The sequence below is a fragment of the Brachyhypopomus gauderio genome, unplaced genomic scaffold, assembly GCF_052324685.1.
Source record: "Brachyhypopomus gauderio isolate BG-103 unplaced genomic scaffold, BGAUD_0.2 sc54, whole genome shotgun sequence".
Classification (NCBI taxonomy): domain Eukaryota; kingdom Metazoa; phylum Chordata; class Actinopteri; order Gymnotiformes; family Hypopomidae; genus Brachyhypopomus; species Brachyhypopomus gauderio.
Genome location: NW_027506878.1, coordinates 275200 through 289664, shown reverse-complemented (window position 1 = coordinate 289664; position 14465 = coordinate 275200). Strand labels below are relative to the sequence as shown.

Genomic DNA, 14465 nt, shown 5'->3' with positions numbered 1-14465 from the left:
GGATCCTTCTCTGATTGCTGCCTTCTATCGCGACAGGGCTGTTGCCCTGGGCCCGCGGGGTCTCGGGCCTAGAGGGGGGGATTCTGTCAGGGTTGGACCCAGGACAGGTCCTCCGGTCGCCACAAGGAGGAGCCCGCGAGCTAGACCTGGGGGCAATCAGGCACAATAGGCTGCAGGTGTTTGCAGCCTACTTAAGGCGAGCAACTTCAGCAGTCCTTGGCTGAAGTTGTTAGTTGTATTCACGCTCGTAGCCTAAGCCAGTTACTCTTGCCTTTGTGCAGTTGCTACGTCTCTCTGTTTATTTCTGTTTCTCCCCTGAGTGTTCTCAGGTTTTGTCTCTCGTACGTTCTGTTTGTTTCTTCCCTCTCTGTTCTATGTCGGTTTGTCTACCAGTGTTCTGGTGGACAGGCTGACAGGTAATCTGGTAGAAGCTTAGGTCTTGCCTACCTAAGCTTCATCTATTTTATTTCTCCTTTTGACATGTTGAGCCGTTCTCCATGTGATTTTCGTTTTCCATTTTTTCCTAAGACGCGTTGTATTCCCTTCCGCGTGTTTTTGTTTGTTTACTTACCTAGTCTATACTCACGTCGAGTTTCTCCGTGTAGTTCTTCTGTTGTTCCCTCTGGGTTTTTTGTTTTCGTTTTCCCGCTGTCGCGGAGGTTTCAGTTTGGCTGTTTTTTGCCTTTTGCTTTTAGTGGGTTTGCACTTGAGTCCTACACTCCTCGAAACCAGCGCGACACCACCGTGTTCGGGGGTGCCTCGTTACAGTTATGTTGTCCAGTCATATAATTTGTAATTTTAGTGTTCTTAAAATCTCATCTCGTCTCGGATCTCGTGAACCCAATCTCGTGTCTCGTCTCGTCTCGTGAGCTGAGTGTCTCGTCACACCCTTAATATTTGGGTATCCTTGCTATTAGTTGTGGGTAACAGAACTGTGATGGCTATAGCTAGATTAGTTGTTTAGCAAAGTTGATACTGTAAATGATGGTTACTAAACATATTGACTCTCATGAGGCCAACATGATTGTGGCCTTTATTGGAAGTGTGCTGAACATACGAGTTTTCAACTGCTCGCTGGGTTAGATGAATGCTGCTGGACCAGCCCCATGCTCACCAAACGAAGACTGCTAGGAGATGTAGTGGCTAGCATGTAACGGGTACAGGATGATATTTGGAATGAACAGCCATACCGCTGTCATACATGAGTGTAGGCTAACATGACCGTTTACTGTAGACACTGTGGTAGTATACAGAAACATAGGACTGGAATCAGACAAGAACTGGCAAAGACAGTAAACATGTGGACACAAACGAACATAAACACGCACACAGACATGTCGGAGGGAGGAGTCAGGGGCTGTAACGTGACATTTATTTTTATTTATATATATATTATTAGGGGTGGGCATAGATTAATTTTTTTAATCTAGATTAATCTCACTGAAATCTTGAAATTAATCTAGATTAATCTAGATTAATCTATATTAAAATGGCTCATATGCGTGCTACCCAAGTAATGACTAAAAGTTTGTTTTTGAGATAGGGTTTCTTAATACAGAGGGTGCATTAGACCAGGGGATCATCTCCTGTTTCCAAAATGCATCAATGACTGCTGATACTTGAAGAAAAAAAACATGCCCAATAAAATGTAGGCTACTCATGTTCAACGGTTTATTCAGTTAAACATGAATTTGTAAGCCTACATACTGTACATTAAAAGGGGTTGATAACATGTTTATTCAGCTAAACATGATATTTGAAATGTAAGCCAACATTTAGTACATTTAACCTCACGGACGTAATTTTCAAAAGTCAGTTTTGGTCCTCTGCAGTTTGAACGGTTAAAAAGAAATATTTAAATAGCAACGAATCTAGCGCTAGGACCATGCAGAAAACGACCGCTCCGAGCTCTGCTCCGGTAACACTTTACGTTCCTAAAAATGAATTTTCCATGAAGCAAACCTGGCGACTTCGTAGCTGCATCCATGTAAACACACGTACAATTTGTAATTCACAGGTTTGAAAACTCGTTCTCGCCCCTACTGTGCAATTTGGTTAGGAATACACCCGAGCTAAACTATCAAGTTGAATAGTGGTGGGACTTTAACGTGTTAATTTCGATTAATTAATTACAGGAAAATTAATGCACTAAAAATATTAACGCATTTTAATGCATGAGACACTTTTGCACCGTGGAATGTTTCTGTGCACGAGTTCCAGACATACAGATTATATGGACGCACAATAAGATGAGCATGATGGAGATGACTGAAGAGGCTACGCTGGTGGATGGGAAATTTAAATATAAGAAAGTTCCAGATGGAAGTACAAACAAAAATAGTGTTATTTGCACTTTATGTAGGAAGGAGTTCGCTTATCACAGGAGCACTTCCACCCTTCGTTACCACCTCAATGCAAAACATGTTGGGGCTAACGCGCAGGTCAGTAATGATAACTTAGCTGCTAAATGTATTCCTAGTATGATAGGGTGACCAAACGTCCGTATTTCCCGGGACATGTCCGTATTTCACATCCTGTCCCGGGCGTCGCAGGGTTTTTTTAAGTGAGGAAATGTCCCGGAGTGAGTTTCCCAAAACGTTCTTAGCGCAGCGCTAAGTACTTTGTAAACTTGTTCTTACGTACGAGGTTAAGAAGTACTTAGCGCTAAGAATGTTTTGGGAAACTCACCCCTGGTTTTTAAATGACCTTCATTGGACCATTAAGACTGGATTAAACTTTTGCGAGTGGCCGTAGCGCGCGACTCCGCACGTGTTTATACATGACGCGTCATATTATTTGCAGTGTTGTTCGCTCTCTGTGGTCGAAGATAAATGCTTACAAGAAGCGCTGCACATTGCATAAACTGATGCAAGTTACGAACTGCTGTCCAGAAAGACAATGTGGAAGAAAATCCAGCAGCTGTATGATGAGGAAAGGGAAGTAAAACAGGTTATTGTGAAGAGCGCCACAAATGTGGCTCTGACTGGGGATCACTGGACCTCTGTTAGCAACAAGAATTATCTTAGTGTGACAGCTCATATTATAGATGATGAATCTATAGATGATGAAGATCCAGTCATTTGCTTTGAGCATGCAGAAGACCACTTCTAGGCAGAGGCAGAGGCCTGGGAAATTAAAGAAAAATATACTATCTAAAATGGTATTAAAAAACATCTTCTGATTTACTTCAATTCTTCCAATATCCTGAGCAAAACTTCCAAAATTAAACAACATTTTTGGTCAGAATTTCCAGTGTTCTGAACTGTTTTCTGCACTCATCTATTGGTCTGTGTAGTAGACTGGTGGAAAAATAAACAAGATGTTGAAGTTTATGATTATGTTCATTGATTCATTCATCATTCAAACTTAAATTAATATTTCTCATGTTAAATACTGAAATGCGATTACAAAGCTTTCGATTAATTCGATTAAATTTTTTGATCGCGTCCCACCCCTAATATATATATATATATATATATATATATTATATGGATCTTGGATCCCATTTTGTATATGTCACTTGTATATATGTTTTATTTTGTGCATTACCAAGTGGAGACACGCGTGCACTTCCTGTGAGGTAGAGCTTGTGGGGTTCCCACACTTCCTCGTCTTTTTCATCCAGAAGACTCACTATGACATTGTCTGCTTCAACGAACACCTCGAATGTGGCGTGATAGTTTGGGCCATAGTCACGATCAAATGTTGTAACCTCAGAAATAAAAATGGCAGTTTGAATACTCGAAGATACAAAATGAAACTCTGGCTTTATATCAGTTTATATCAACAATTGGATGATGGTCATGGTTACCTGTGGCTGGGGGACATACTGGCCACAACGAAGTCTGTATTTCCTACCAGGGATTAACTGGCATGTGGAGCTGGTCTTGATGTGTTTAAAATCCAAACACTGATTATGTACCTGCAAAGGAGTAGATTTATGTTTTAAAAGCAAAAATAAATTTCAGTCAAACCTCCCAATGATAAGTTTAATATATAGAGCAGTGATTTTGCCACCAAAAAGTAGCAAACAATATTTCACAGTGATTGTTTATTATTTCTTACATTTTAGATCTATAATGTGCTCAGATGAGATGAAGCGTCACGGTTTGGAGGCCCCCTGGTGGCTGCCTCTTTCAGCAGCGGCAATGTGTGTTTGTCCTGTTGTTGCGTTGTGTTTGTCCCTCAGGGGGGCGTAGCCCATTAGGGAGTTCACCACCTGAGGGTCGTTTGTCTCTATATGTATGTGCCTATATATGTTTTGTCTATTTACCAGTTGACTGCTATTGTTTACTTTTTAGATTTGTCACGGGTTTTGTGTTGCTGCATTTCTTACTTATTAAACATGATCACTTCCTTTATTTTTGCACTTTACTCGCCCATCAAATGAAGAATCAAATTGATTTCTTGTCCTCAAATTGAGTTTGTGTTCCATAGAGCAGAAACTCCACATGGATATACAAATGTTTACAATTTAGTCTAGAATATTTAAAACATCCAGAAGAATGACTATGTGTTCCTTTTATTACAGTGTATCATTAAGTTACAGTGTGAATGCAGAGAGGTGGTACAGGGTTGGCACACTGTAATTAACAGAATAGTTATAATGTTACTGTAACACTGCTGTGCAGTGTAAAGAGCTCTCTGTTTTGATAAAGGTGGCGTACCTCTTTCACTGGTACATTCCCTGGGAGCAGATGGAAGTGTAGTTGTTTCAGGTTTTGCCTGCCAGTTATTGGTTTATAGAAGAACAGAACCTGTGCACTGATGTGATGGACAGAGACTGTCCTGGATATCAGGCTTAAGAGAGAAAGTCCACTGATGGGAACAATCACATGTGTGTTTGTCACTTTCACTGGTTTAATGACCTCTACATTGTCACCAGTGAAATGTGCCACAGCCAGTTCAACCCGATGCTCCTCTGGAACACACAACCAGAAAAATCTTTATTTAAGGACAACAGAATTCTGTTGGTAGGTTCTGTAGGTAAGAATGTAATTATAGTTCAACTGTTAAAAGTACTGTTTTCTTGTATATCCGAACAAGATGTGACTCAAAAATTAGACTAATGTAGTTATGACTCAAATAGTATTTGTTACATTTATAGTAATTTAAGTGTGATGTTCGGTGCGGCGGCAAGGACGAGACAGGAATCCTGCTTGCGGCATACGTCACGGACAGTTTATTTAATACAAATAGTGCTTTCTAGCGCACGAGCAACACTGACTGAAGCACACACACGTGTAGACTTAGACAACGACGAGCACAGGACACTGCGCGAACGCACATTAAATAGACAAACCACATTAGCCCCACGTGATTACGGGACGAGTCACAGGTGAGACGAGTTATCACTAGACATAACCATCACCACGTAGTTCCACAGACGCAGACGATTCATGTGGACAATGTAAACACACGCCCAAAAGGGAGGGGCCGGGGTCCTCAACGTGACATTAAGAATAAATTAGTTATATTCATAACAGACTTGGCTAAGGTCATGTTGAGGTCATGCACCCCTCTGGCCCTGTAGTCCTAACAGGCAAAACATTAAAGCAGAGGTCACCAACTGGCGGACCGCGGTCCGGATCCGGACCCGAACGCATTCCTGTCCGGACCCAATCTCATTCCTGATTAATTGGATACGGACCCAAATGCCATCCCATCCGGACCCAGAATCAATTGTTAAACTAGAACTACCAAAGCCCCGTCTTTAGACAGACTCCCAAAATGACAGGATCTCTTGCTCTCTTGGTAGGTGTGATAAGCCCTTCTTACCTCCAGTGTTATGTAAATGAGGCATGTGTCAGCTGTGGGTGGTTGCTGTTGACACACCTTTCAATACACACCTTTGGCTGCCTCATGAGACTGCAAGCTCTCTTGCAAGCAAGAAGTCTGCTCATCTCAGGATATGTTTGAGATTTGATTTGTGAAAGGTTGAAATAATGGGAAATTGACACAAACATATTTGAATTATAATGGCATATAAGTGGCATATTGATTATTCAAAATAGCTGTTTTTTTTGCCTTATTTGAAATAGTTTTTGTCTTTTGAAAAACTGCCAATGGGTAAAGATATTTTTACATACATTTATACAAAAAATCCTCAGCTACTTGAAATAGAAATATAGCCGCAAGCGGCGATAGGCGGGTTCACACACAAATAGGCATTTTGGCCTCAATAGGCAAAAGGAAACCCAAAAGGTCCTTTAGAAGCTGTTTGGGTTTGACCAGTGTTGTCACGTATGGCCTCGCCCCCTCCCTTGGCTGTCACACCGGGTTCCCTTGTGTCTGTGTTCCCTGCCTGTTTATCCCGCCCCGCTCGTTTGTCTCCGTGATTTCTTGTTTGTTACCACGCCCCCATGTCATTGCCCTCACCTGTTCCTTGTTTCAGTTCTTGTATGTAAGTCCCGGTATTCCTTTGTCTAGTCATCCGTGGTTTTGTCTGCTCAGTCGGTTTGTGCTTTGTGTGATTAGTCGATCTGTGCCTTTCTCGTTCGTTGTTTTCTAGCTCTGTGTTCCCGTCATCTGTTTGTTCCTGCCAGTCCGTGAGTCTTCCCTGTTCTCGTTTTACCATGCCTGTTTCTCGTTCCTGTTCGGACTGCCCTAACGTTATGACCCTTGCCCGCTATGTCGATTCTGCTTTTGGTAATCCCTTTATTAAATCTCGCTCTCCTCAGCGTTTGTGTCTGTCTCCTCGCTCCGTGGTGCGTGCCTCGGTACAAGTGTGTACTCTACAGATAGTGTGTGATGACATCTGCTTGTGTCAGAAAGGGAGACACAGAAATAGCACATCTGGCTAGGGCTGCATCTATGTGAACAATATAGGAAGGCCTGCATGTGTCTATACATGATTGGGCCTGTATATTACCGACAGAGAGAGATTGAGGGAGCCAGAGACTATGCTTTGTTAATTCACACCTTGCACACCTTGCACGCCTACCATGACTGCCCGTGTATTCAAAGTATGAATGTAGTCTGCAAAGCCTGGCATTACATGACTGACATGACTGACATAACTGATATGACTGGCATGACATCACTGGCATGACAAACAAAAGTAACATGACTGATATAACTGACATAACTGGCATGACAGGAATGATTTGACTGTCATGACTTATATGACTAACATGACTGATATGACTGGACTGAAATGATTGGCATGACATGACTTACATGACATGACTGGCATGACTGATATAACTGATACAATCGACACCCGGCTGGATTATGTCATAGAGGGCGTGCACTTGTCCACACCCAAGAAGTTTCGTGCAGATCGACCAATGGTAAGCCTGTCAAACGCGTGCCGATCACTGATTGGCCGATTACGTCAGCCATTTTGGAAGTATGGCGTGTCTGCTTTAGGACCTGGTTCCCAGAGGCCCATAGATGATGTCTGCCAAGTTTCACGTGGATCGGCCAATCTGAGTGCATGGGGCAAATTTTTGCCCCCTAGCAAACCCCTAGCAGGTGAGGTATGGCAACCTCTGCGAGCTGCCCCAGACCCTCACAGGAAAGCTGTCTGAAGTGCCATCTCATTACATGCAAGTTTTCTTCAGTTAGAGCTCCATATGCGCAAAATTTACTATTGAGTTTACAGGCCAATTTGGGTCCCTGTATGGGAATCTGGTCCTTGGAGTTCACTGAACCTTTCTGCCAAGTTTGGGGTTTCTAGGCATTACGGTCTAGGCTGCACGATGCGTTTTATGTCAAAAAATGGGCAAAAGAAAATAAGAAAAATACCAGCAATTACAATAGGTTTCCCACACTATGTGTGTGAACCCTAATAATATTCTTGAGCAATTTTAACTTATAGTGTGTCTCTTCTAAAAACACAACAGCCATAACCAGTAAACAAAAAAAGGACATTTTGAAAACTATTCTGGAAAGATTTCATGAGTCACTACTTTGAGCAAGGGTGACTTCTTCTCCATTCCTCCCCCGTCTACCTGCAGATGGCTGCATTTACATAACAAAGGATGGCCTAATGGGATGTAAAGGTGGCCAGCACTGTCTTTTGACAGGCTCTTGGGAGCTGGTAGGGGGATATCAACTCAACAACGGCTCAACAACCTACGTTCGCCAACCCCCCGCTCAACAACTTACGTTCGCCAACCCCACCGCCCAGGGCCTCAGGTCAGAGCTACCTGCCAAAAATTACCCCTGCATTAATTCATTTCCCAGAATCCCCAGTCCCCAGGTGTCATCCACATCCAGCAATCACCCAGACAGTGTACTTAAGAGCATCCCTGCAGTACTGATGGGGTTCACCTGCTCCTCATTAACACTCCATATATAGACTGTTGATGTGTCCCAGTGGCATACTACACACTAATACTATAAGTTATATATGGGTATGGGTTTGACAATATTATTGCGTTGTAACTCAGGTTTCCTTCCGGTGCAGATAAAATTACACTATAACAGATATTGTAAGCATTTATTGTCTGATTGTTCGTTACAACTAGGGGTGACCTGCAATAGTCGCTGATTCGACTATAGTCGACTAAACCCCTTAGTCGACTACACTGTAAAAAATTTCAAGTCTCACCAACTAAAAAAATCTTAGTGACCCGTTGCACCTAATTTTTTTAGTTGGTCTAATTTAAGCTCTGCAAATTGCAAATTTTAAGTTCTGCTGACAACTACAGAATTCAGTCTAATTAAAGAAAATAAGTTGAGCCAACAAAATTTTATATATTAACCAAATACACCTAGTGAGTCCAACAAAATGTTTTATGTTGTTCCAGCTACAATTGTTTAGTTCAGGTAATTATTCATTAGTATCCAAGTTGCCTGAACTATACATTTTATGCTTTATGAAGTAAATTCAAAATATACAGAATATAATTAAGTAATTGTGCATTTTATTTGCATGTCAAAAAGTAAACATAAAATATTACCAAACAGGCATATGAGAGCTGCTTTATAAATGTAATAAAAATTGAAACGTCGTCGAGTCAGGAGGACAAGAATGAGCCATGACACCAACGTTAGCTCAATGCTAATTTATTAGCAATAGGAACGGCAAAAACACACTGGTTCTAAGGGAGGGGGACACTAACACGCATACAACACACATCCAGGGAAACGGGAGAACTGACCGCGGAGCTGTATGTGGTTGGAAAAAGTATCTAAAAAAAGTACTTAATTAGAAATCGATTGGGCTTCAGCAAATGCTTAATTACTACGCAGATCTAGCTAGCTAGGTAGCTAACGTTAGTCCGCATGCTAACAGTTTGCCGACGTGAGGTAAAGTTAAATTCCAAACGGACAGTTAACGCGTAACGGTTAACGTTAATCGGTAGCTTGTCCTTGCCAACCACAACAGTATTAACACTAACATTACTAAACTCATAGCAAAGTTAAACACTGAAAAACAACTTGTTGGCTTAGCTCTAGTTTTGATAACTATACGTTTGGAAAATATGTTGAAATACGACCTAGTTCAAAATTCAAACTCAACAAACACCGCCAAGTTAGCTGTGTTAGCTTAGTAAAGATCCACATTTACTTCACTCAGTGAACGTTTGAAGTCCTCTAGATAAATGGTGAAACGCTGGGTCTTCATTTTAGTTTTGGTGCAGAAGACGCCAAGAAAATCTTCTCTCGAGCATGCGCATTAGTTTCACCACTACCACTATTGCTCGCCCAACACAGTTTTTTACTTTGGACTTAACATGTTGACTGAGAACCATAATGCTCATTCACTGAACACAAAATATTAAGTTGAATGGTAAAAATGCAGCAGCTGATGGCACAACTCGTTTTTTGTTTTTGGAGTAACTATTTTTATGTTTCATGCTTTGCCCACATAAATTTTTATATTCACAGAACATAAGCAAACAAAGATTTTTTACAGTGTATGAACGTCATAGTCGAATGTACCATTCTAACTGCATGGGGGTGCCCAAGGATGCAGCTAAGCATTAGTTGTTACATGAAATGTCTTTGTTTTCGTTATATATAGCCTTTTGTCAAATAAAATCATCTTAATTTCTGTTAATAAATATTTAGAAATGATGTGTGCGCATTAACAATAGGCATCTTCCTTACTACACATTAATAAATCACACCCTGCTGTTGCACAATCCAAACGAGCGAGCTGAACACGCTACAGAATACGCACAGCATCTGCCGAGATTATAATGTCTACTAAAAAACTTCAAAAGTATTTTGAAAAATATAAAGATGAATCAAACAAAGTAAAGTGCAAGTTATGTCATCAACGTCTTTCATTTCGCACGACAACAACCAACATGGCATACCATTTAAAACGCGTAAGGTGAAAAAAACATTTGTTGTTTCAGTCGTGTCGTCTCGTCGCGGTGCGTTGTTTGCTTTTAAACACCGTTACTTGAACCTGTCCTTGTATTTTTTTGCTGTTGTGTGGCAATTTTTTATATTTTCAGGCAGGCATATTTTATTTAAAATATTTTTGACATTTTGCACAGTGCCTGTCTGACAGTTCAATATGAGCAATGCGCACTGACGGTTAATGTTCTCTAACGTTTCATAAAAAAATTTATAAGTAAATAAATAAAAGCTGAATAAAGCCAACCTACCGTGTTTATTCATTTATCTACTAGTCATACATAGACTCTTTGGCTAACGGATATTCTTTACTGACTTGCACGTTTAATTGGATATGTGAAAGGATAAGTACCCTAGGCTGCTAACTAACTTGTGCTTTTCAAAAAGATTTCTTATGAAAGAATAAACTATTTATGTTTGTTAATTGTTATACTTTAAAAAATAATAAATCCAAATTGTACTGGAATTCATACACGTTCGTTTGCAACCGTTGAGCTTGTTTTTCGAAATTTTCCAGATGCAAGTAGATCCTTCTTTTCCATTTTGCACTGCAATATGGGACAATAGTTTACATTCATACTAAACATACCTGACCAGTTTTAAGTATGCATCTTGAATTTTTGAATATACTCAAATTTGACAGTAACTGTACTGTATACTATATACTCAAAAACAAGTTAGTAAATATAGCCGCAAGCGGCGATAGGCGGGTTCACACACACAATAAGCAAAAGGAAGCCCAAAAGGTCCTTTAGACCTAAAAGTGAAAAGAAGCTGTTTGGGGTTGGCCAGTGTGTGCTCTACAGATAGTGTGTAATGACATCTGCATGTGTCAGAAAGGGAGACACAGAAACAGCACATCTGGCTAGGGCTGCATCTATGTGAACAATATAGGAAGGCCTGCATGTGTCTATACATGATTGGGCCTGTATATCACCGACAGAGATAGATTGAGGGAGCCAGAGACTATGCTTTGTTAATTCACTCTTTACACACCTAGCATGCCTAACATGACTGCCCATGTATTCAAAGTATGAATGTAGTCTGCAAAGCCTGGCATTACATGACTGACATGACTGGCATGACTGGAATGACATCACTGCCATGACGAACAAAATTAACATGACTGATATGACTGACATAACTGGCATGACTGTAATGATTTGATGATTTGACTGACATGACTGATATGACTGGACTGAAATGATTGGCATGACATGACTTACATGACTGGCAGAACATGACTGGCATGTCTGATATGACTGACATCACTGGCATGACTTACATATACTATACATATACTATAGATATGCATACAAACTACATACATTTAGGTAGAAGTGTGTGTGTGTGTGTGTGGTAGTGTATGTACTCAAACTATGACAACATATACTAATACATACATACATAAGTATACATAGAAACTATACATACATATAGGTATAAAGGTGTGTGTGTCTGTGTTTGTGTGAGAGAGAGACAAAAAAGAAGCCAAATATCAGTTTGTATGAGCATGTGTTAGTCACTGAGATATGGGTGGGTATGGCTAGGGAAGTGTCATTGTGAATGCTATAGGAAGGCCTGCTTGCGCCTGTATGTGTGTGTGCCTGGTTAATAGACACAGAGAGATCTAGGTAGCCAGAGCAATGTTTACTTAGGGCACAGAGATGGGAGGGGGAATGTGGGTGAGAGTGTGAGAGAGACTGAGAGTGTGAGTTTCAGCTTGCGTGCGTGTGAGAAGGAGAAGGTGACAGAGGGACTTTACATGCATTCTTATGCATTGTATATAATACTGCACTGTAGAGCCATACGATAACCGATTTAGATGAAACTTGACAAATTTGTTCAGGATGGGATTCTGAATGGGCTTGTGCATTTTGGTCAGAATTGGGTAAAATATGAAAGAGCTTTAAGAATATGAATATTATATGTATCGATGCTGTCCATTAAAAAAATATTTAGCAGGTATAAGTGTCCTCAAATCCAAAATCTTTAGATTGTTTTTTGATTTCACACTCTGTAGAGTATTATAAGACTTTGCTTGACATGATAGTATGAAAATCCTAGGAGGAGTATGAAAAGTGATGATTTCAAACTATTATTAACTGTAAATAAACTGTGCATTTTTTAATAGGACATGTAATGGGAAAGTTGTTCGCACTACTGCAAGGAATCAAAAGAGTCCAATTGCATGTTCCCAAGTGGAATTATGTAGGGGATACACTTGCTTTTTTTGCAATAGCGCCCCCCAGTGGCCAATCGACACCTGGCTGGATTATGTCATAGGGGGCGTGCACTTGTCCACACCCAAGAGGTTTCGTGCAGATCGACCAATGGTAAGCCTGTCAAACGCGTGCCGATCACTGATTGGCCGATTACGTCAGCCATTTTGGAAGTATGGAGTGTCTGCTTTAGGACCTGGTTCCCAGAGGCCCATAGATGATGTCTGCCAAGTTTCATGTGGATCGGCCAATCTGAGTGCATGGGGCAAATTTTTGCATGTTATAGCGCCCCCTAGCAGGTGAGGTATGGCAACCTCTGCGAGCTGCCCCAGACCCTCACAGGGAAGCTGTCTGTGAAGTGCCATCTCATTACATGCAAGTTTTCTTAAGTTAGAGCTCCATATGCGCAAAATTTACTATTGAATTTACGCCTCCTCATTTGATTGGCTTATACTGACTAGGTAGTGATGAAATTAGCATTTTTGCTGGATAGATTTTAAAGTTCAGACTCTTCTGAACGTTTTGATACCACATATGTGCATGTATGTGAAAAATCCAGGGACAAGTTTGGGCTCAAAGATGTGTGCGATTTTGCACATTATGCAAATTAACTCGAAATCTAAGTGGGCGGAGCTTAATGGTTGTATATTAATTGTCCTATTGAATTTAGTCAAGGAATGTATAGGAACTGGAATTTTGGTTCTAGGACTTACGGTGTAGGAGATATGGACAAAAAGTCAATATGGTCTGCTATAGCGCCACCATCAGGCCAATTTGGGTCCCTGTATGGGAATCTGGTCCTTGGAGTTAACTGAACCTTTTTGCCAAGTTTGGGGTTTCTAGGCATTACGGTCTAGGCTGCACAATACGTTTTAGGTCAAAAAATGGGACAAAGAATAATAATAAGAAAGAAAAACCCTAACAATTACAATAGGGTTCCCACACTATGTGTGTGTGAACCCTAATTAGTAAATAGTGTGCAATTGGGACACACCTGTCTTTGTGATGCAATGGCTATGTTTACCAGAGAACACAAAGTGATTCCACTGTTTAAACTGAGACCACCTACTCAGATAATAATTTCACTAAAGACACATGGTTATGATTTCATGTAAACTGCCAAAATATCTCAATGTTTTTTTTATATATTCAGGTTTAGCATTTACTCTTTTTCCATTTATCACAGGGCACTACAAATGTATCTGTGGTTAATAATTTTTTGACCAAGATCCACAAAAATCAAGAATGAAAAAAAACAAGCTTTAAACATGAATTTACCAGAAGTCACTTCACTGTGTGGCAGGTGCAGATGACGGACTGAACCTGTAATGCAGGCTACATTGTACTGGGGTCCTGCAGGCTGCATGTTACCTAACCCGTCCATGAGACGTCTACCCCAGGAGACGATTCTGTACAGCACCTCCCCTTTATCCTCCATCTCAAACGCGAGGTTGGTGATTTTACACTGGAACACACCAGCGTGAGGGCACTGGAACCTGCAGGACACAACAACTTAATCAACTGACTGGTTTGTGTGAAGATCAAAATGAAATAAGTAAATACACTACCTGTATGTATCACTGTTCTTATTCTCTGAATGGTCGATTGTTTCAATAAATTCTGATGTCATCAGCAAATTTGTTTCCTGAGGACAGTCACTGAGAATGGAAAAAAAGGTGGAAAACATTTAATGTGTAACAATGAGGAGACAAGACATGATGTAGAGTCGTTTATTACAAACAATGTAAACAAGAATATTGACCACTAAACAGAAACAGAGAAGACGACGGGGAGAACTCAGACACAGTAGCACTGAGAGAAACACTGTAAGGACTATCTGAAGGTGAGGACATAACATGGTCAAAACATACACACACGGTCAGTGTGAGGACATACACACACGGTCAGTGCGAGGACATACAC

At 40.7% G+C, this 14465-nt stretch overlaps 1 protein-coding gene across 1 annotated transcript; it reads right to left on the bottom strand.

Annotated features, from left to right (window-relative positions):
* Nucleotides 1-1269: 1269 nt before the first annotated feature.
* Nucleotides 1270-13991, bottom strand: LOC143488704 (uncharacterized). Its single transcript, XM_076987554.1, has 5 exons — nucleotides 13821-13991; nucleotides 4668-4921; nucleotides 3812-3922; nucleotides 3550-3712; nucleotides 1270-1280 (listed from the first exon to the last, which is right to left on the bottom strand). Exons 1-5 carry the CDS (start codon nucleotides 13978-13980, stop codon nucleotides 1270-1272), a joined length of 699 nt encoding a protein of 232 aa, XP_076843669.1. The 5' UTR covers nucleotides 13981-13991.
* Nucleotides 13992-14465: the final 474 nt, after the last annotated feature.

Bases quoted from the DNA above. Each gene is read 5' to 3' on its own strand.
- LOC143488704 (XM_076987554.1), bottom strand. From the start codon at position 13,980: ATGGAGGATAAAGGGGAGGTGCTGTACAGAATCGTCTCCTGGGGTAGA. The intron at 4,922-13,820 runs GTAAATTCATGT...TGTGTGTTCCAG, and splicing joins ACACAGTGAAGTGACTTCTG to AGGAGCATCGGGTTGAACTG. The intron at 3,713-3,811 runs GTAACCATGACC...TTTATTTCTGAG, and splicing joins AGTATGTCCCCCAGCCACAG to GTTACAACATTTGATCGTGA.